This window comes from Pseudorca crassidens, chromosome 6, assembly GCF_039906515.1.
Source record: "Pseudorca crassidens isolate mPseCra1 chromosome 6, mPseCra1.hap1, whole genome shotgun sequence".
NCBI classification, from domain to species: domain Eukaryota; kingdom Metazoa; phylum Chordata; class Mammalia; order Artiodactyla; family Delphinidae; genus Pseudorca; species Pseudorca crassidens.
In genome coordinates this window covers 75,799,946-75,823,650 of record NC_090301.1, presented here as the reverse complement: position 1 = coordinate 75,823,650, position 23,705 = coordinate 75,799,946, and the positions used below count along the sequence as shown (strand labels likewise).

At 38.6% G+C, this 23,705-nt stretch overlaps 1 protein-coding gene across 5 annotated transcripts in view; it reads left to right on the top strand.

The window, feature by feature from the left end:
- The first annotated feature begins 4,487 nt into the window (after nucleotides 1-4,487).
- The window catches only part of KCNJ3 (potassium inwardly rectifying channel subfamily J member 3), a 179,097-nt gene continuing 159,879 nt past the window's right edge, over nucleotides 4,488-23,705 (top strand). For 3 of the 5 annotated variants that reach the window (XM_067741895.1, XM_067741893.1, XM_067741894.1), the window contains exons 1-2: nucleotides 4,488-5,189; nucleotides 15,614-15,830. In XM_067741895.1, the coding sequence (XP_067597996.1) occupies nucleotides 4,488-5,189; nucleotides 15,614-15,830 (919 nt within the window). The remainder of the gene's footprint in view (nucleotides 5,190-15,613; nucleotides 15,831-23,705) is intronic. The other 2 variants (XM_067741896.1, XM_067741897.1) reach the window with 1 other exon arrangement.

Sequence of the window (23,705 nt, the reverse complement as noted above, 5' to 3'; positions counted from 1 at the left end):
CTACACATCCCGCCTGGCCTCAGCACCATGGGGCTGGCTGCCATCCAGAACCTCATCATGGAAGCAGCTGTCCTGACAGAGGAAGATGCGTTTGGTTCATCTTTAAACATTTTCAAGGAGTTGGACTCAAGGTCACAAATAGGCCAAAGGCTCAGTCACGTTTAAAGTGTGACATGAGGGCATCCTGAAAAATCTTTTATCAGGCAATACTCTTTCTCTCAAAGAACAGAGACCTTGAAAATGGGCAGACATGTTTTGGAATCCCTGCTCTACCATCTTGCTAGCTATGTCATGGAAATACTAACTGCAAAGCTCCAAGTAAGTTGCCTGGCACGTTAAAGTAGGCTCAGTAAATTTTAGTTCTCTCTAAAAACGTATTAAATATTTATCATGTGCAAGGCAAGGTTGGGTAGCTGGAGTGCTAGATGGTATCAAAATAGTAATAGGTGGATGCTCAGGGTGCTTACTATTTTATAGGGGAAATCTTGGTAAATTCTGAGCTCAAATACAGGCTAGAAAGTAAAAACCACATTGCAAATCTAGGGGATGAGAATTCAGAGAAGGGATGGATTACGGCTAGTGGGAGGATAAGGTAAAGGTGGGGGAGATAGCACTTGAAGTAAAAGCTGAAGGAATTTTTCCCTTCTCTTGTGTGTACATTAGAGATGGTAATTTGGACTTTGTAGGGATAGAGAAAGAATCCTTAAGTGACAGGACTGCAGTCGAGCAAATGCAGTTAATGTTTGGGGAATTGTTAACAATCAAAGTTGGCTGGATCAGAGCCCACATTAAAGGGAAGGTAGGAGATAATTTTGGAAAGATAGGTTAGGCTATATTCTGGTGGACCTTAGATCTCAACCTGTATGAGAAACGTGGTGGAGTGGAGGGAGACCCTGGCTACGGAGCAAGAATCCTAGACTCCTTTCTAGGCACCTGGGAAGAGATAGCAGAACAACTAGGTTCTGGAGATTCATTATTTTGGGTTCAAATCTCAGAGTTTCCACTTATTAAGTCTGTGACAGTCAGCAAGTTATTTCCCCCTTCTAGCCTCTAGACCAGACCATGTCTCTTGAAGTATAAAATTATTTGTTTATAAATTTAGTTGTTGGAAAATGGCAAAGGTTTTCAATAGAAAAGTGTTTTTTTAAAAAGTGGGAATGTTTAAAAGCTTGGAAATGAAATAATTAAATGAAACTATCAGAGAGCTCTTCAGTTTCCATGCCACTGCTAAACATATACGATTCTAAGGAGACAGATCTAGTAATACTACCTAGGACAGTTTGAAGGAGTAGAAGACTAAACGCAAGAACATCATCTGACTTTGGGTCTAAAATGAAATGGGGATTTGAAGAAAGTTAGTACCATTTTTAAAAGAGAGATATTGCAGTGGGGCAGTCAAAAGGATTTGGCACCTGATAGAATATCAGTTCTAAAGCTAACAAGCACAGGAAGGATTACTTTGTTTTAATTTATATGCTCTTTTATATTAAATTATTTAAGTGACCTGATTTAGTGATGACTTTTAATTCTGCATTACTCAATGCATGTGGAGTTTCTAGTGACATATGTATATGGGTATGTGTGATTGATCCAGCAAATACTTATTGTGGACCTGGTATGTGACAGGTAGTGTTCTAGGTGTTGGAGACAAGGTCCTTGCTCTTATATTCCAGGACTCTGTTGAAGAAAATAGTGGCTAGAAAAAGAAGTGTCATGAAGATGAACTAAGATGATATGGTAGGGGGTACCTGGAAAGCTAGTGAAGGGGCTCCTTTAGGAGGACGCATTCAGGCTGAGCTGAATGACTGAAGAAGCCAGCAACGTGGAGTGCCAGGGCAAGAACGTTCCAGAAAGAGAACACAGATAGGCAAAGGTCCAAGGATGGCGAGTATGCCTCAGTGGGTTTCAGGAATTAAAAGAAGCCAGCCTGACAAAGGCATCATGATTAGGGGGAGAGTAGTCAGAGATAAGAGGAGAATATGTGTTAGTTCCCAACTTGGGGCCAACTCCAAACACTCATTCCTCATCTCTTGGCCTTGTTGCAATTTTACAGCCCAGTCTATGACATCCTTTGCAGCAAAAGGAGTTAATAAAACCACATTCATTCTCTTTTTCATGTACCAACTTTGGCAAAATGTTCAAACTCCCAATTTTTCAGAGTAGAAAGCTGGGGGTCAAAGATGTTTAGCAACTTGCTCAGGGTCACACAGTTTGTAAATGGCAGGGCCAGAACTCAACCAGGTCTTATGATCCAGGCCCAGAGCAGTTTCTGCTTCCCACAGTGTCACTTTCCCTTCTTATGTAATCCTAAAGAATCACAGTCACTGACCTCTTATCAGAGAGCCCGCAGGAGATGTCTGTAACCCAGGATAGGCGTTTTAACCAAAGTGAAAGAGTCCTCTATTTATGGCTGACAAGGTACAGGGCTTACCTGCACTAAGGTTTAGAGATAGAGAATTAGAAGGGAGCACCTATTGGCAGCGAATTGGCAGAATGATTATGTACTTATTTTCCTTTGCCTGGGAGTCCTACAGCAGCCCCTTGCTTTCATAACCCCATGATTTGATAATTTTCCAACAAATTCAGTTTTATGTGTTTGGACTGAATGGAATATGCCATAAGAGACCATAGCATCTTAGAACAAACATGAAATGTGGTAAATACACTGATGTTTACGCATGGGCACTGTATTAGCTGTTTCTGCACTTTGCCCCTCCATTAAGTTAACTGCCAGGCCTGGGCCATTACAATCCAGCCTTGTTCCCTCAATTACAGCCACACATTAACTCCGGACATTCCAAGTCTTTCCAATAGCCATTTTCAGGGAGGACCGTGAGCTTTCCTAGGAGTGCCTCCCCTCCTTTCTGTTCCCATCTTGAGCCCCCTCTGCTACTTGCAACTCTGAGTTCTGAACAGGCTTATCTCGAAGCCAGTCGGGATCCCTGTTTATGATGCATCCTCAAACCCAGGCATCCGTTTACACGAGAGCCCTAGTTAGAGAGGCATATCGTACTTCTCTCCTTTCAAAGAGCACATTTGCTGCTTGCTGGGGGCTTTCTGCCTGAGGCAGGGGGGCGAGGAAGGAGAGTTCCTTTGGGAGCAAATTTAGAGTCGCTTCTCATTGGAGGGGCTCGCTTTTTCCTGAGCTGCCAGACACTGCAGGCTCAACTGAGGCGCGGAGGTGCAATTCAGGCTGGTGAAACAGTGGAGGAAGGCAGGGACAGGCGGGGCTAGCGCGGCTCTGCAGCGGATCACAAGCACCAACACACACACCGCTCTCCCGCCGCCCCCTGCTCGAGCCTCGCTTCATCTAACCGGGGCCACAGAGACGCGGACAGGGAGCGGGGGACCGAGGAGGGGAGAGGACAAGGCAGGAACCGTGAAGCAGAGGAAAAGCTGGAGCGGAGCTGGTATTTCACCTGAGAGTCTGACCCGCATCCCGAGGCTCAAACCCCCTACAGCTGCACCGTTGTCGCCTGCTGGGAGAGCACGGCGCCAAGGAACCCCCGAGTCCCGCTCCCAAGTCGTTCTGTGCCCGGCGCGCCAGGATCCTTCTGGTGGGGGGCAGCGCGGTGCCCTCAGGAAGGTGCGGAGCTTGGGGGACCGGCGTTGGCGCCCGTCGTGGTGCCCCAGGAAAAGTAGGGGCGAGGAAAACCGCCTTCAGGGCAGAGTGCGAGGCCAGGCTGCCGCTGCCGCCGGCCGCGCCGCCTCCTGCGCTCTCGCCTTGGGTGAGTGCTCGGCTTTAGCGCACCGCCGCGTCTCTGCAGCGCTCGGGGGCGGCCTGAGGGCCCCGGTGGCGCCCGCGGAAACTCAGCGGCCCGCGGACGGCAGGCGGACGCGTCTCCGGAGTCCGGAGCGGGGACTCTGAGCCCGGAGGGCGTGGGTAGGGGCTGCTGTACCGGTGCCCGGCAGACATGCCTTTGGGCGGGATTTGGGCCAAAAGATAGGAGGCGGGAGCGCCGGAGGGAGCCGGGAGCCGTCCCGCAGGGCGGGCGATCGGGAAGCGGCGGGGAGGGGGGGAGGGTCTGGTCCGAGCAGGTAGCGCCGCTTCGGCAGCCCGGCGAGTTGGCCATCAGTCTTAAAACTGTCAGTTTGGGAGCGCTGCAGGAGAGTCAGGAGGGCTGTGGGAAGGCAAGAGGGGGCCCCCGGGATGCCGGTGGTGAGGGAAGAAAAGAGAGGCCTCGAAAAGCTTGGGGGCACATTTGCGCTCGGGTTCCTGGTCCTTGCAGCCCTCCTGCCTTGAGTGTGGGAGAACACTTTTTTTGTTTTAAGACTCAGCGTGGAGAGAAAGCCTCCGTCCCAGGGGAGGAGAGGCGTCTGCGGGGGGCAGAGACCGCAGCTACCTGCCGGGTGCGCCCCCCGCCCCGGGCACGCAGGCGTTCGTCCCCCCTTTCTCTCCCGCTCCCACCTCCTCATTGGTGCTGGTTTGCAGCGCTCGGCTCCTGCGCCTTCGCTTCGCGTTTGAATCTGGCTCGCCCCTCCGTATTATGTCTGCACTCCGAAGGAAATTTGGGGACGATTACCAGGTAGTGACCACCTCGTCCAGCGGCTCGGGCTTGCAGCCCCAGGGGCCGGGCCAGGGCCCGCAGCAGCAGCTTGTGCCCAAGAAGAAGCGACAGCGGTTCGTGGACAAGAACGGCCGGTGCAATGTCCAGCACGGCAACCTGGGCAGTGAGACGAGCCGATACCTCTCGGACCTCTTCACCACCCTGGTGGACCTCAAGTGGCGCTGGAACCTCTTCATCTTCATTCTCACCTACACCGTGGCCTGGCTCTTCATGGCGTCCATGTGGTGGGTGATTGCCTACACTCGGGGCGACCTGAACAAAGCCCACGTCGGCAACTACACGCCCTGCGTGGCCAACGTCTATAACTTCCCTTCGGCCTTCCTCTTCTTCATCGAGACCGAGGCCACCATCGGCTATGGCTACCGCTACATCACCGACAAGTGCCCCGAGGGCATCATCCTCTTCCTCTTCCAGTCCATTCTCGGCTCCATCGTGGACGCCTTCCTCATAGGCTGCATGTTCATCAAGATGTCCCAGCCCAAGAAGCGCGCGGAGACCCTGATGTTTAGCGAGCACGCGGTGATCTCTATGAGGGACGGAAAACTCACGCTCATGTTCCGAGTGGGCAACCTGCGCAACAGCCATATGGTCTCCGCGCAGATACGCTGTAAGCTGCTCAAAGTAAGTGCTACCCGCCCCCTCCCCACCTGGCGACCGCCAGCCCTCAAACCTGGGAATTAACTCACCTGAGAGCCACCCTCAGGCTCCTAGGCTTGCCTAAAGCCACAGGTAAACTTCCTTGTTTGGGAGCTGGGGAGGGCGTGGAGGACTGGGCAAAGAGAGTACAACTGACAGTTCTGTTCTTTTCCCACCCACTCTCGTGCTCTTATTTATTTTATTTTATTCTTATTTATATTCGTCGGATGTATTTGTGTCACTTTCTGGACTAGTAACGCCAGCGGAGTGGTGTTGGCTCCTGGACCTCTGAGGTACACGAGTGCCCTATTCTCCTTCCTACCCTTGCTGCTTTGCTCTTTGGAGAGCTTTTGAGTTGTTGTCAATAGGCTACTCCAGTAAACTTGAAGTATTAAAACTGAACAGCTTTTAGTTTGAAGAAAAAGGTGCTGAAATTGCTTTAATTTTCACTTAGGGCTTTTCTTTCTTTCTTTTTTTTTTAATTTCTTTTTTTCCCCCTAGTAGTATTTAGCAGGTGGATTATTCCTTCAGACCCAAGAACATTTATTCTAACTCTATCTGTGGTCATCTTTTTTAACAAGTACACAGACCAGAGAAGCAGTTTATAAAGTGGAAAAACAACACCTGGTTGTTTTCAAGTTTTATTTTTACCAAATATTTTCCTAGAGAAATATTCTGTGAAAGCGTGAGTGCTTTTCCTGTAGAGTCTCTTATTAATTTTATTCTTAATTGCCTGTTTGTATGAAGCCTTTGTCAATTACAGATTTCACTTGAAGCTTTTCAGCATCCATTAAATAAGATTGCTTCCTACCATCAGCAGTGTAAATGCTAAAAGAAATTGCTCATGGAGTGATTATTAAAGCAAGGTCCATCTAGTCGTTAGAGGGCACCACTACAAACAAGAAGAGAAGCCCACTCTAATCACTCATCCAATTAGAGTCTAGGAATGAGGGATATGAGCCCAGTTCTCTATGTGTTCTTTACAATCCATCTTTTTGAGCGATTTGCCTTAGTTTTCAAATGTTCATAAATTGAAAAGATGACCTCAATACAGTCTTAAAAATTTATCTGAGATTGCATGGAAGAACCATAGCCCCATTCAGAACTTAGCATTAATAAAATGAAAACCTGAAATATTTAAGTTGAGATTTTGCCTTTGAGATTTCAATTTTACTCTACAGGTCCTCTATCGTTTTACACAGCCTCAGTTTATATGGTAGTTAAAAGTGGTCCAATGTGCTTTAAAAAAAATTGGTCTCTTGTGTCATTTTCATTACTCATTTACAAGGTCTTACCCTAATTATTCTTGACCATCTTGCTCAGTATAGTGTTGGACTTAAAGCAGCTCAGTTGTCCTGTCACTCCACATCATATGCATATTTACTATGCTACAGACAGTAAACAAACTAATTGTGTATAGCTTACTGGAAAATTTTCAACCTGGTTCTGCTGTATATGTTAATTAAGATAATGGTGAATACATAATTTGAGTAGATCATATTCTTTATAATTAACTCCAATGGGCTGCATGTAATTTTTTTTAAATTTAACTTAGTATCATGCTATGGACCACATTTGAACTGAGTTGTTTGGATCAGGCTAAACATGTTGTAGACATGTTTGTTGCAGGGGTGTTTGTTGTATGTGCCTATTTCTATGAATAGAACAAGATATATAACTCTCTTTTTAGGTTAGGCCTACCAGCAACACTTTGTAAATGTAGTGCAAAAGTCTCTTGTCGTGGAATCCATGTTCATGTGTCACTTTGAGATTGTTACTGAAGAGTAGTTTATCATCTTGATTGGTGTATTGGAAACTTAAAATTAGACTTTAAAGGTCAGTTATTGCTGTTCTCTAGTTTTTCAAACATATAAATACGTTTATTAAAACAAATATCTTTTTGAGGAAACATATTTAGATGTTTTTAGACTATCAAATTTTATTTTAACAAAATCAGAAATAATTAGAACTAATCTACACAGTAGGTTCTTGTTTTTGTTTTTGTTTTTTTACAAAGTTGTAGTGAATCTGAAGCACCCAGTGTCTACAGTGGTTCAGGACACTGATAGTGATTTTTATGCAAGTATCACATATACCACAAGGAGTGTCCTGATCAAACAAAAAAAAAGACTTCTACTGTTGGCAAACTTGGAGCAAGGTGCTATATTAACACAAGGTGATAAAAACATCTAATTAAAACAATATGTATAATGTTCTTATAAAATTTTTTACTTTTGATTTGTTGGGAAGATGTCAGTGCTAAAAGTAAAAATAATTGGCATGTGGAGTCAATTTATATTTAAACAAAATTATGGTGAAATTCTGTCCTGCTTTTTTTGTGAGGGGAGAGGGTTGATCAGTGGCAGCTCTTCATCCAACCAGTTACTGTAGTTTGCTTGAAGTTGATTTGTCCTGTAGCCATGGTGATTAAAATGAATTCTCATAGCTCTTGTCATTTCCTTAGACTTCATTTAAAAGGAGCCATGTTTTATTAGGAAACTCATAACATTCGGCAAAATCAGAGGGAAGATTTGCCTTTAATAAGTGACTCTCATTTTCTTTTAGGGACTGAGATGAAGTGATCCAAAACAGCCAGTTATATTTTTAAAGAGAAGCTATACCAAGATCTTAAAGTAGTAATATTTTGATATTGGTCTTATACATCCTTACTAAATATTATTACACATATTCAGTTTCTTCTCTTAACTCATGTTTGACATTTTAAATGTAAAATTTATGTATCTTTAATACAGAGAAATACATAGAATTTTAAGGCAACAAAACCATAATATTTAATAATAGTAATTACAGTCTATATGAGTTCTTCCTATTACCTAATTTAATTTCATTTATATTTTTCTATTGCTGTTTTCTTATTTGCTGACTAAAAGCTTATTTATCAGTATTACTATAAGAATTATATTTGATGATTTAAAGCACTTCTATTCTTGTAAAGAATAGAAAAATAAGAACATGCATATGACTTTCTAATCCTGGCTACTGTGAAGTTTTCTGTGCATTTTTTTTTTTTTGAATTCTGTGTCTTGATGGAAGTTTTTCTCTTATAACTTCTCTAATTTTTAATTGTTGTTAACTTATATGAAAGCAAATTTTATTTCAACTCTATTCCCATCTTCCAAGCTTGCAAATACTGAAATTTATTTCAATATTTAATTATAGATCTTCCAACTTTATGCTTGGAGCAATCAGTCCTTTTTTAACTTAGAAAAAAAGAAAGCAGATTAAATAAAAATTTAAGAATATAATTGGAAGTTATTCTTTAAAATTTATAATGTTATTATGAATATAGCTCTAGAAAGCTCTTTTAAGATGAATGTTCTTTCTCTTTTCCTCTTTTCATCCCCATGAAGACGTTTTATTTGAATTTAATTTTTTTAACCTAAAATATAGGAACTAATGAATAGCAAGGTCATGTTAAGTTAATATGACATCCAGTTTAAAATTTTAATAAAAATGCTTGGATTAAGGAGTTGAGACTAATGGTTGATACATTGGACCCTGTAATTCAGTGTTGGGTTTAAAGGATTTGGAAATCTCACTCTTTCCTACAAATCTAATACTAATGGTTGACTGGCCTAGACTTCCATCTTATTAGGGAAAGATTTAAACTTTTTGATGCATTATTCAAGAATTTGCACACTTATTATCCAAAAACCATCCCAGTTACATGTATACATATGTGTGTGTATATATATATGTAGACACTCAGTCAAACCTTATTTACATAAAGTAAACATAAAATCAGTTATTGTTAGACATATATTTTGAAATTAAGAGGTAAGGTTAAATTTTTCTCATGGAAGTATAATTTTATATCTTCATATTTTTATTCATGGCATATAGTCATCATCTTCCTTTCCTAGGATGTCAGCTATGCAACCCTTAACTTTCACCTAATGAAAGGTAATGATGCCCAGTTATCTTCTAATATATCACATACATTATTTTTATACTCATCTTTTCTATTCTCCATTTATATGGATACTCAGAATTGAATGCTATCTAGTTTCCTCATATGAATGTGATCCAGTGCAGATGCAATAAAAAACAAAATTGCATCTGCAAAACTAACAAGCTCATCATTTTTTTCATATATCTTAATATTTTGTTAATCTTTTAACCACAGTGATTCCTGGACCACTTGATTCCTGATTTTTTTCATATATTTATTAGTTTGCCTTCATTCCATACCTTGCACTTTAATGCAATTATGGTTTTGACTCTATATGACCCTATTCTGTATGACTGACTCTTTTCTCCAATTGGTCTTGGTCAATTTGCACTTTAGTTTTAATCTTGAGATCATTAGTTATCTCCTTTAAAAAATTAATTCACAAGTGAATATCTATTAAAAAACTCTTCTTCTGAACATCGTACAAGTGGTTAGTAAAAAGATTCAAGGAGTCTAAGACTGAGTACCCCAGAACTCTTGGGGCTAGATCTTATAATGGTCAGTGAGTGTTTTTAGGTGGGTTTATTATGTCTTTAAAAAAGAAAGTACAGTTTCTACGGAGTCTAGCTTTGCCTTCTCTGACACAAGTACAGTAATTCTGTAATAGGTATAGAACTTGGGTTCTTTTTAAAGACTATAATTACTATTCTTCTTTTAAATAGTAGTAATATGTTGTTTTTTTATTTTTAATATGGTTCCTGTAAAGGACAGGGTGGCTTGTGCTCAGGGGAATACAGTGTGAACAGAAATAGGGACATAAAGACCCAAAAATAAACAGTAGTAGGTAAGAACAAATGATGAAGAGAAGCAGGAAAAAGCACTTGATGGATTTGAGGGTGTTTGTTTGCTGAGTAGGAGGGGAATGTGCAAGTAGGGTTACAAATCCTGTCCACAGTTATTATTATAAATTCCATAAAAAGTCCTCAAGGAATTATAAAGCTGTTCTTTCATTTAAATAGTATAGAAGCCTCACAAAATTTATTACAGGATAAATTACATTCCATCTATAAGTTACTTTCTTTTCATAAAAGTGAACATATTTTTATGGGATAATTGGCTTAGCATTAAAAATCTTTATTTTAGCCTTGATGTTGGTCATATTTTTTTCCACCTGTGTATTGATGGAATTTCAAACTTAAGGAGTCAAAAGAGGGGAGTTCCCTGGTGGCGCAGTGGTTAAGAATCCTCCTGCCAATGCAGGGGACACAGGTTCAAGCCCTGGTCCAGGACGATCCCACATGCCGTAGAGCAACTAAGCCCATGCACCACAACTACTGAGCCTGCACTCTAGAGCCCATGAGCCACAATTACTGAGCCCGCGTGCCACAACTACTGAAGCCTGCGTGTCTAGAGCTCATGCTCTGCAACAAGAGAAGCCACTGCAACGAGAAGCCCACGCACCGCACCGAGGAGTAGCCCCCGCTCGCCGCAACTAGAGAAAGCCCGTGTACAGCAACGAAGACCCAAAGCAGCCAAAAATAAATAAATAAAATAAATAAATTTATAAGAAGTCAAAAGAAATGTACAACTGTAGACAGTCCAGATGAAATTCTAGGTCCACACTTTCTTCTACCTGACTTTAATTTTGGTCTGAGTCCCAAAATCATTGCCAGAAATGCTTTGAGTCACAAGGCATTGTTGTTCTTTATACTGGTACCTGCTTTTGGCTCATTTCCAAATTTTAGATTCCACGTAGTACTCTGACCTCATTGCATGTAATTTTATTTCTGACTTCAGCATATATTCAACACACACACACACACACACACACACACACACACACACTGCACATTTAAAGAGGAAAAGTGACATTACAGATAAAATGGTGGGGAGGTGGTAGGCAAGAAGGGCTGCCCTCTCTGTCTTCAACTATGTTTTCCTTTCTGGACCACTGGCCCTCATTACCTTTTCCAGTAGGTACGTGTGAAAAGTGGTGGTGGTGGGGGGGGGGTGGATCAAGCCTTAGAATATTATAGAAGTACATCTCAAGAGTCAGATGTTAGAGATTAAATTTTTTTTTTTTAAAATTCCCCTAGCTTCCCTCCGAGCTAGGAAAGAGCACAGTGGCTATAATTAGAACACAATAATGGGTTGGAGAGATGGGAGAAAGGCAGCAAAGAGATTGATTGTATTGGTGAAGTGTGTCCCTGCTGAATGAATGTGGGCAACTGATCACAAATATCCCAGAAGGAGGATGGCGAAATGTGGATCTCCTTATGCCAAGGGCAGTTCTAAATGTATATCCAGAGCGGGGTGTGTGTGTGTGTGTGTGTGTGTGTGTGTGTGTGTGTGTATGTGTCTTTGTCTTTGGATACATACGCTACAGTCCTTTATCTGTAATAAGAAAGCTGTCTGTCTGTAAAGTACATGATGATAATAATCCCTTCTAGGCATCTGTGACTTTTGATTCCCTTTCCACCTGTAGTCAGAAGTTGTAATTTATTATCTTGCAGGCCTTTTTGGACTCTCAGGGAGTTCAAAGTCATTTGACATTAGCTGCTTCTTTGAAATTAGTACATGTAACTATAAAATGAGTCACAAACCTTAAGTTCTAGACATATATCCATGTGGCATATAATTAAAGTGTGTGTAATAGAAATACTACCTTTCAATAGCAATATTTTTATTACAAAGAATAACTTAGAAATTATTGCCAAAATCTAAATTGCACACAATCATTTCAAAAAATCCAGGAGGTTCTACTTATAATGTTTTTGGACACTAAATTTAAACAAACTTTATGCCTTAGAGTTCCTTGAGTTTTGTCTTAACTCTCAGAATTTCCTATAATGCAACCAACCAGAAAGTCTTTAAAATGGCAGAAAAATCTTTATTTCCTTCCCCAAAATATTTCATACAATTGATAATAAAAGTTGTATGTTAAGTTATTCTCAAGTGCTAGTGTTTTCAAATTATGTTCTAAATTTTTAAGAATTACCAATTTTCCATGAACTGTTTTCCCTTCCACCTTTTCCCCACTTATTTATTCAATAGTTTCAAGATTTTAAATGATTATTTCATCAAGTAAAGTCAACCTTAGAAATTTTAATAATTTATTGTATCACTCTTCACCTTAAGCAATTGTTTAGAATTGTTGTTGATCTCGACTGTATCTATTTACATATTATCCAGGAAAAGGTCATGGTTCTGTGTTCCCTTTTGGAATTAGGAGGCTTATAGAACAAGAGGAGATAATGTAGACCAGGGACAAACTGCTCTACTAATGAAAGATTTCTTCTTTTATCATAATTCTTAAGATGACATAATAAATAAAGGTTAAATTGGTTTTTACCTACATTTTTTATGCCTATTATCAAAATTTCTGGGTGAAATATGGTAATTGGTATCTAAATAAGAGAACTAGAAATGGATGAAATATCATTGCTACTGATTTATTACATACTCAAGGTACAGATCACAGTTTAATTTTATAAAGGCACATCCATAACTCCTCTTTTTCCTTTGTATCTTTTATGTATGTGTTACAGTTCCTTGAACAAAAGTTCTCTAACTCCACTTATACCAGTTGAGAGAGTATAACTTACATATGCTTCTTTTCCCCCCTTGCTCCAGAAAAATCTCTGGAATTGCCCCAGAATTAGAAAAGCCTAGATTAGAATTCCTTGTAAACCTAGAGTAGAATGTGCATGCTTCTGCAAATGTATTTGGTAGAGATATGTCAGGTTCTGGGACATCCTATTTGCCTGAGTATTGATAAGATAACCTTGCTCTGCCCAGGAGCTCAGACTTCAAACAATTCCAGTGCTCCAGGCACCTGCCAAACACCCTTTCCTCCTCTAAACAGAAAAGCTTTCTCTTTAATTCACAGTGAGTAATAGGCTTCCCAGTCTATTACAGAGTCAGAGAAGCAAACAAAAATCAGGGAGGTAAGCATATTGATAGTTGAAATATCTGTTGGCCTAACAAAAAGGAAGAAGACGTGAAAGATAAAATTGTGGATGTATGTAGTACCTCAGTGTCATTTAAAGTAAGATTAAATTTATCCACTGGAAAATAATTTTTAGTGAATAAGTAGGGAATTTCACTTATCGGAAAAAAGATGTAAGTGTGGAAAACATCTTTCAAAGAAATGAAGTATTATTTTCCCCATAGTATCACAAAATAGGTGCAGTTGTCAACTTTGTTTCTGCCAAGACTTGGATAGGATATAAAGCATTTGGGAAGGGGTATAGGCATAATTTTGAGTATATGGAACACATTTTTAAAATCGAAAGATAACGTGGAATCTGGAACGTTATGGACGTTAATGGAACAGATTCATGCATATTTAAGTCTCAATTACCTACATATGAATTAACTGCTTTGCTAAAAATAAAATATTTCTTATTCTAGGTTGGCATTCTCCTGATAGCCTATCTGTTTCTAGGCCACTTCTTTTTCATGGGTTATTGAATGAGCAGAGAATATAGAAGCTAATGGCTACTCTAAGAATGAGGTGCAAGTATAAATAACAAATATATAAGTAAGGGAGATGAATTTTAGCCTTGGCGTACGTATATAAAAATTAGAAAAATATATCTTCTTTGGGGGAAATTATTTTAAAATAAATGGGAAACTGAGTTTAAAAATTATGTTTGTGAATATTTTTATTTCATGCAGAAAAAGCAGAGCTTAGAATAGTTGGTAAAATGACCCAAATTCTGATCATTAATTATAAATGTCAGAATACCACCTTGTGTTTATATAGCACCTGTTTCTTAGTAGGTGAGAGAACAATGACCCAGGATTTTTTGTTTTTATTTATTTTTGTTTTGTGTTTGACTTTTATTTTGTTACATTAATCAATACATGTTATACAACTGTGTATTTGCAAAGATGCTGGTCTCATCTGTATTTTAGCAATTTGAGAATATATATAGAAAGCTAAATGAATTCTACTGGCTTAGAAATGACTAGTTTTCTCCAACATTGGTTGTTAGAGCTGCTGTTTTTATTTTTGCACCATCAGGTTTTTCCATGTTTTTTTTTTCTTGTCAGTAATCATTTTCTTCTTCTTTTTAAATTTTTAATCAACTAGTCATAAGGCAGAGAAGAAAAATAGTCTCAATATTTTCATTGGACTTTTTTTCTACACAAATAAAACTCCTGAGTATCACTAATTACAAAGTAACCTCTCTAATTGACTAGTTCTGCTTTTGAGACTCTGCAATTGCTGTGGTAACAATTTGCCACCAACTTGGAACTCCTGGTTTTGTTTTGCTGTGGAGAACAGCTTACTAAACCATATTTTTCAGTATTTTCAGGCTCGTTTACAAAGCCAGTGTCTTTCCGGGAACTCTGAAAGTAAGGATTTTGTCTTCAGTCTACCGATTCATTGGACAGACCAGTGTTGCAGAGTCTGTTTTGTTTATTAAATTTGCTTTGCAAAGAGTCTCTTAAAATATATTGGATTCTTCCAAACCCCATTCAACCAGCAGCAAGCCTCCCTCCACCCTGATTTTTTTATCAGCATCATCATATAAATATTTGCTTATCATGATCCTTATAAGCAACATATATGAAAAATGAATAGAAAAGAAAGATAAGTTTATTTTCACGGTTTGCTAATTGTTAATAATCGTATTTAATTTTTTTTAGCATGCAAGCAGTTTGTTGAATTAAGCTTTACAGTGATTTATACTGATACTGAGTGCCACTGCCATGTGAAAGTTTTAGTAAACTACAAGTTTGTCTAATACAGAGTTTTTAAACTGCATTTTGATTTAAAGAAATTCAGTTGAGCACAAAGTTTGACTAATTTTACAATTTATAAAATAAATAGAGAAATAACTTTAATGCAGTTTATTACTAGTAGTTCAAAAGCCACTAGTTAACAGCATCTGCCTTTATTTTTATTATGTGAGCTGTTGTGTACATAACATTATTCAATATGATAACATCTTCACTATTCTATTCTAGTTTCTATCTGTTTGTTACTTTTCAAAGGTCCTGGAAAAATAAATTATTATGTTTGCTTTGTAATAATGCAATAAATCTGTTTTTAAATTATGATCAACCTTTTTTAGCTTTAACAAACTCCGTAAGAATTGCCTACTTATTTGCTTTGGGAGGAAAAAACATCTGGCGTGTAGTGCATTATCATTTAGTGATTTATGTCAAGCAGTAGCACATATACACTTAGTTCCACAGTTTGTGTTAACAGCCATTGTTGGACCAGGCATTTCTCCAAAGCTCATGAGTTAGGGACTGGTAATTATAGTAAGTCGTGTATTATAAATAATGCATGTATGTTCCGCATGAGCTATGTGGGATTTCGGCCCATTTGCTAGAACATAGCTGCATAATGATTTGTTTGGATTTTGTTGCAGATGATTGATAGTGCAGAATGTTGGCAATGATGTAAATTACTGTTGGGCTGCCTTGCAAATTTCAGTACAAGTGGTGATTTCTTCTCTTTTTCTGTGTGCTTGTCTAGTCTCGGCAGACACCTGAGGGTGAGTTCCTTCCCCTTGATCAACTTGAACTGGATGTAGGTTTTAGTACAGGGGCAGATCAACTTTTTCTTGTTTCCCCCCTCACGATTTGCCACGTGATTGATGCCAAAAGCCCCTTTTATGACCTATCCCAGCGAAGCATGCAAACTGAACAGTTCGAGATTGTCGTCATCCTAGAAGGCATTGTGGAAACAACTGGTGAGTAAAAACATAGATATATCATGACGTTTCTTTATTCCATAATAACATTATATTATATGCACAATACCTATCATGGTTTGGGCTAAACGTCTCAGCTCGCAATAATGAAAGTAATGACTTGTCTGTTATTTCTTTGTAACATTAAGTTGATACTGCTTTGAAAATGAAGATTTACTGTTGTGATGATTGCATTTGTAACGTTAACTCAGAAATACTTACTGCAAAAAAAGAAAGAAAAGGAAACTGAGATGACTCCTAGAAATGATTATGATGTTCTAGTTTAACTGCAGACTTGGATTTCCTATAATCATATATTTTTTAGAAGATTTAAGGTTAAAATAAATTCAGGGTAATTAGTGAGCAACCTGAACTCAGCATGGCGTATTCTTGCCTTAGGGATGGTGATTCGGGTGTCATTGACAGAGCTTAAATATGCTACTATATGCAACCTCAGTGGAAAATTCCGTGTGTGTGTGTGTGCGCGCGCGCGCGCCCGCGGGTGGGCGCGAACCACACTAAAGTAACATTTTAATTTCAAAGTGGGTCAGTAGATTTCCCCAGCTGAACCTTGACCAAAAATTTTTTGAAAAGAAATTTTCCTTTTCGGCTTTGGTATAGCTATGTGCTGTATGTTACTTCTTAAGATGTGATATAGCGTTGCTATGCTGCAATACCCACAGTTTGCTACTGTCTGAGGAGAATAAGGTTGGCAAAGGAAAGAAACAATAAATCAGAGTATATTATTTGGGGCCTAAGCATTGCCAGTTGGTTTGGAACCTGCTGGATGCTTGAGACTAATAATGGAATATTTACATAATTATATCTATCTATCTTGAGTTTTACCCTTGCTACAAGTAGTGAGAGAGCAAGAAATAATGTAGCTTTTAATTTTTTTCTACCAATATCATTCTAATAATCTTAAAGTGCTAGTTATTATGTATAAACTATAGCATTGAAAGTAACATCGGCAATAGCATGGATACATTCAAGCCTTATATCAAGGTGGGAGACATTACATAATGAAAGAATCTCCCATCTTGATATAAAGCTTTGTCCAAGGGGCAGGGGGAGGCAAGCCACTGTAATCTTATACATCTGTTACCTAACACCGATTTGAAATTTGGGCAAGATACTTAATCTCCGTAAACTTTTTTTCTCATCTCTCTAAAAGGAGAATGATATAATAATCACTTTGAAGCGACCTGTTGTATTACTATTATTTTATTATCATTAGTGCTTCAGTTTAAATTTAAGGTTTTTGAGAACAGTGAGTAAAGACTTAATTCATCAATCTGTATCTGGGATTTGATTTCTGTGGACAATTTCATGGTTTAAATTCTCCAGTTTTTGAACTTAAAATTGAATTGATGTCATAGTATATTTCTAAAATATCATATATTGATAAATAATGAAACCAATTTATAAAGGCTTCTAGTTCAAGAAATCTTTACATTTAAATTTTAGTTTTTATTTGTCTCGTTTATTGAAGTAAAAATACATTGTTAGAGCTTAAACAGCAGATTTTTTACTGATTTATTTTTAAAGCATATGGTTCTATCTTTGACACAGCTGGTTATAGTTTATTAATTGCTTATTATTATTCTAATCACTGTCATGAGTAAAGTTTCTGTTTCACTTGACAGTCTTAGAAATCTTTCACTAGTTCTATCTATCTATCTATCTATCTATCTATCCATCCAACCATTTTTCCTACTTATCTCTGGTTAGTGTGTATTTCTTAAGAATGAGAAAATTTTTCTACAAAATCACAGTGCAATTAAGAAAAAAATCAGGATATTAAACAATGATACAGTACTATTATTTAGCTCATAGTCTACCTTCTCATTTTATCAGTTGTCCTAGTAGTTTCCATCATAGCCCTTTTTCCCTGGCTCATCAATTTAAGGATTATGCCCTCATTTGTTTACTTGTATTCTCAGTAATTTCCATCATAGCCCTTTTTTCCTGGTTCAACATCAGTTTTAGGATTATGCCCTGATTTGTTTACTTGTCTTCTCAGTCTCATGATGAAATAGTTCCTCAACCTTACTTTGTGTTCTTGACCTTGATGTACTTGAAGAGTACAGGCCAGGTATTTTGTAGAATGTCTCTCAATTTGGATTTGTCTGAGGCTTCCTTATTCATTATATATTTTGTTGATTTTTGACTTCTACATAGGCATCTTAAGGGAATATTGAATCAGGTTGTTTTTAAAATACACCTATGTATTCTTGACTTAATTGATGTGTCTTCATCAGATTTCAGAGGATCATGGTTAGTAAATGATATTCTACATAAAGTCATTTGGAGTTTCGTAACATTAAATTATTCATTAGGACTGTAGATTTCATTTTACCATTTTCTGCCCTCTCCCTTTTTTTTTTTTTTTTTTTTAAATTATGAACTGGCAGAGACTACTTTCCACAGAAAATGTGAAAACTTGACTGGAGACTGAATTTCTTATTTAGAGATTGCCTTTTATGGAGAAAAGATTAAAGCCTGCCTCCTCTTAACCTCTTAACTAAGCCTGTTTTCTAGATTTAGTATAGCAAGAATAACAGCAAAAACATTATGAATAATTTTTAGAATTTATTTTGTGGAAAATGTATCTGACATTTTGTTTGTGTATATGCCCTAACTGATTAAATCACACATTATTCAAACTCTGAAAAATCTGTCTATATTTTCAGACCTCCCTGAGTCTGGTAAAAATAACATAAACATTCTTATGTCCATATGATCATTTAAAGTTATACTGAGATTTATTTAGATTCATTTTTCAGGATGTTTCCTCCTTTATCCTCCCATTCACAATACTTTCTCACAATATTTATTGCTTGGAATAAGACAAATATGATCTTTTGTGATGTTTTGAGACATCAATAATACTATTTTGGCTCCAGTGTTTTTTGTTATACAGGCTTGTGACTAAATGTTAACAATGTAACTTTCCATCATATTTAACATTAAAACACCAAGTTTTTAAATCATTTATTCATTCACTAGACAAATAACTGAATGTATGCTGTGTGCTTGGAAATATTTGAAATACTGGCAATATAGTGGTGACCAAGACAGGCAGAATCCCTTTCCTTATGAAAGTTATATTCTAACTGGAGGAGGAAGACTGCGAAACAAAACAAAAAAATAAATAAGCAAGGTATTATCACATAGTAATGTGTCAGGAATAAAAACCAAAACAAAACAAGGTTATGGAAAAAAGAGTGCATCCCAGGGTTAGGTTGACGGTTAGGAAAGGTCTCTCTGAGAAGGTGACACCTAAGCAGAGACCTGCCTGTCAAGAAGGACCTCCTGGGCCTGTCTGGAGGGAGAACACAGCAGAGGCTGAGAAACAGCTGGTACAAGGGTCCTGAGTCAGGAACCAGCCTGATTGATTCCAGGAACTAAAAGAAGGTGGTGGTGGTTAGAGCAGAGTGAACAATGTGGAGAGTGGGGTGAGGAGAAGTCTGAGAGGTCGGGGGTGGGGTGTGGGTGCACCTCTGCACTACAGATGATTGCATCGCGTCAACAGCGAGTGCTGGGATTCGATTCAAAAGCAAAGCCTGCATTTAAATGCTAGAGTAATAATTTAGTAATCTCAGACTCTATATAACAAAATAAAACACACATTTTTTTCCCCTAGTGGATTGCATGTAGTTTATTTAAAACCCAGTGACCCCAATGCCTAGGGAATGCATAAAACTTTAGACCGTTACCACTTTTCCGTTATTAACAGTACTACCTACACAGTCCCCAGCCCCCAAGACAGGCACATAATTGCTCACTTTGCTGCGGTCCTCTGATGAGAATCTTCTGATCTCATTTAGTTTTTGCTTCTTCCCTTCCTGTAGTCTCAGCAGGAGTGGTAGTGGTGGTGAGGAGAGAGATGAAAAATTAGAAGATTTCTCATTTCCTTGAAAGTTTCAGCTTCCAGCTCAGGACTCACAATAATTACTTTCCCCACTTCCTTGGAAATACTCCTCAGTGATCACGTTCAGGGATTGTTGCCTTCTTTGCTTCCAATGAGTTGGACTTTCACTTCTAACAAGGAACACAACATTTGCCTCTTCATGAATAACCTTTGCTTCTCGGCTCACGTAGCAAATTTCTAAACATAGGTTACCTCTAACTGTTGCTCTCTTTGCTGATTCTCCCGGGAGGGAGAACACTGCTAGAGGCAAACAGCATTGCAGATTTGGCTCATTAGAACCCGATGCTTTCAAACTTCAATCTGCTCTCTGCTGCTATTTGGCAGTCTTCTTAATTGTCTTTTCTGCACTCCCAGGCTCTCTCCCCATGGGATCTATTTTAGACCTTTTCTCTCCTTCCATGCCCCCAGTCCCAGCTGTCCTATCCCTTCCTAGGCCTACTGCTCTCCACCTAGTTTATCGAAAAGAATGTGACACTTCAATTTGTATACATTTTTTTTACTCTCCTTATCCTTTTCTCATGGTTATATCCCCTTTTTCTTTGCTGGTGTCTGTGAGGAAAATGTCTTTATTCTTCTCCAAATGCACCTGCTTTATCGTCATGTTTATTACCTGTGAGTCAAGCGCCAATACTTACTATACCTAATACCTAAAATCTCTTTGACTCTCTTTGTTCTCAAACGTGTCCAGGTCTTTCTTCATGAAAAACGTAATCCGGTTATTTATTCCTTTATACTCAAGGTTCATTCTGGGGTTCAGAGACACCACATTTTCCCTCTCCCTCTTTTTCTGTTTCTTCTAATTTTTATTTTCCAGGTGTTCCTTATACCCTGCATGGCTCCCTCTTCTTATAAATTTTTCCTGGATCTCTGCCCTTGACTTCTTTCTTCTTGAATCTAGATACTCGATTTTAAAAAATGAACCCACAAAGTATGCACAAGTTCATTATTTCTTTTATCTCAAGCTATGAAATCTCTCACCTGCTGTGGCTTTATATATGCCATCAATTTCCAGGACATTTGTCCACTCGGATGTCACTATTTTAATTCAGAGTCAACTTGTGTAAATACCAAGTAATCATCTTACCCTCAAATTACATCCTCATCTGGAACGTTTGTCCCTATTAATCATGGCTCTTTTGTCGAAGGCCTCCTCCCCTTTCCTTTCTTTTTTATACCCAATTAAGTTGTTCATTCCACAATATTTGTTGAGCACCTATTACAGGCTAAACAGTATTCTAGACCCTGGGGACACATTAGTTAACAAGACACAATTCCTGTTCTTGTGGGTATTTATAATCATATATGGAAATCAGACAGCAAAATGACGAAGTGCCTCATTTAGAGTGTTAGAAAATAAGTGCTATGGAAAAAAAGTAAAGCAAGGCAAGAGGGTTTGGGAGTGTAGGGAAGTCAGAGTAGGCTGCAATGAGAAGGTGACATTTAAGCCCAAGCACAGTATCTTGAGTAAAACAAATCCCTTTGCTTTGAAGGGGATTTCAGGTAGAGGTTGAGCAATTGTAAATGCTCCAAGGGAGCAGGTACCTGGCTTCTGCTCTCTGTTAGTGGTGTCTCTGTAATTCAACTCTTCCTCTGAGAGTTCACATAATAGTACTTCTAAATCACAGTAGTTGTCTCAGGAATGGATTTAGTATCTGCTTACATGCAGATTGTGCACTATTGAATGTTTGCCTGGTGAATGTGCTTACAACACTACTCTCATGATATACCTGTGCTCAAAAATCCCTAATGACTGCCAGTCAAAATGCATGTGTTCCTTCCTGAGACAATTAGGTTGCCCTGCTTACTGTAATGTCCATACACTCGTGCTCACTGTTGATTCCCATGTCTGCAATAATACCATTTTCACTACCTAGGATTCACTGCCTAGGATAGCATTTCTGTCTTCTCTTACATGGCATAAGAACTGCCATATTTGTTCAGTCTTCCCAGGGCACTTTAGTCCATGTGCTTTCCTTTAATCACTTATTTAAAATACTGTGTTTTACTATGAAGGGGCTATTAAATACATGCTTATTATAGAAAAAATACAAATATGCAAAATAAAAACCTTACTCTTATTTTCAGCTACTATACAGTTAATGTATTGGTCATTAACCTTTCAGGTGTCTGTATTCAGATATATTGTTATATTATGCTACACGTACTGTTTTATAACTTGCATTATTGTATAATATGTTTTAACATCTTTCATGTCAAATTACAGTTCTACACCATTCATCTTAATGGCTTTATTGTATGCCAATTATGTATCTATCTTAATTTTTATTACCTATCTCCTGTCTGGAATTTTTAGGCATTTCCTTTTTAATGAGATAAATACTCTATAGTCCATAGTTTTAATTTATTTACCACCAACTTTACTATTTTATATAAATTCCTAAAGATGGAATTCCTAGGTAAAGGGACATATACATCTGTTGGTTTTTAATATCTATTTCAGGGTTGTTATACAGAAAGTTGGTACCAATTTACAACTGGCTATGAAGGTGCCTATTTCCTCATACCCTTGCCAACAATGGATATTATAATTGGTTTCATTTTTGTCTATTTGACATTATTTTATTCTTTTTGATTACTAGCAAGGTTGAAATTATGGTATCTATTGGCTATGAATTTTATTTCATGAATTCTCAGTCACTAGTGCTCATTTTGCTTCCAATTTATTGCTTGCATAAATTGCTTGTATAATTAGCACACTATTTTGAAAAATCCTGTCCCTAGTAGTCTGTCTACTATTATTAAAATAATTTCTTTATATATACATGTATAATTTTTTCACATTCATCTCTTATGTGCTTTATTACATCTCCAGATAAACTGTAAACTGCCAAGATTGACTGAGGACTTTGTTTTGAGGCTGTATTTTTTTTCTAATGTATATCCTAGGTTGCAGAAAGTAGTAGATACCAGTAAACACTTCTGATCTGTTTGTTGTTATTTTTAACTGATTTTAATAGAGTTGCTCTCTTTTTATAAGCTTGATTTCTGAGTCATAAATTGTTTTCTTATAGGAAATTGATCAACAAATGCTTGTTGATTATCCATATTATAGTAGGTGTAAGGTAGTACAAAGATGATTAAGGAGGAAGTCCACAGTCCAAAGGGAGAAAGAAGTTGAGCTAAACTGAGTGTTAGCAATATGTGGTCAAACAGATGTTATGTCACGCTACAGTATAGGCCTAGAGTAGTGGTCCCGGATGGATTTGTTCTTAAGGAGTCTGCGAAAGCCCCCTGCCCCCCGGCAGAGGACACAGCATGAGGTGAGACAGGAAGGTGAAGGAGAAGGTCATACAGAGGGTAAGGAGAGCTGGGCATTCTGGCCCAAGGAACAGCAAATGAGAATTCATTTTGTTAGAGGAGTCAAACCATTTGGTATGGTCTGAGTAGAGGACAGGCGGAGGGGAATTGGCTGGAGATGAGCCTATCCTTGAGGCATGGTTTGAACCTAATCCTATAAGCGATAAAGCCCTTGAAGGACTTGAAGCAGGAGAATGCCATGATTGTATTTGTAAGATTCAGAGATCCCTCTGGCTGCAGGTGGAGGATGGATTGAGTGGGGCTGAGACTGGAGACAGACCAGGTGTTAGCTGTTACGGTAGGCCAGACCAGAGATAATTGGGTCCTGCATGAAATCGTCTGACTCAGGCAACTATGTGACTGTTGAAAATAATGAAAAAGGCCTCTGGTTCCAAAATAGTTGCTTATAATTAAACAAGAATGGGAAAAGTGCTCCGAGATCCTTCCCATTGAAGTTCCGCTCCCTACTTAGAAGAAGCTGAGACACCCAGAGAAACAAAAAGATAAATTGGGAAAAATAAATAAAACAGCACGAACAAGCCACTAACTCTTCTCCTGACTAGTGAAAAAAACAGTTGGAAATTTCCTAATGAGTAAATCACAGAGCAGAAGCTCAGCTTGTG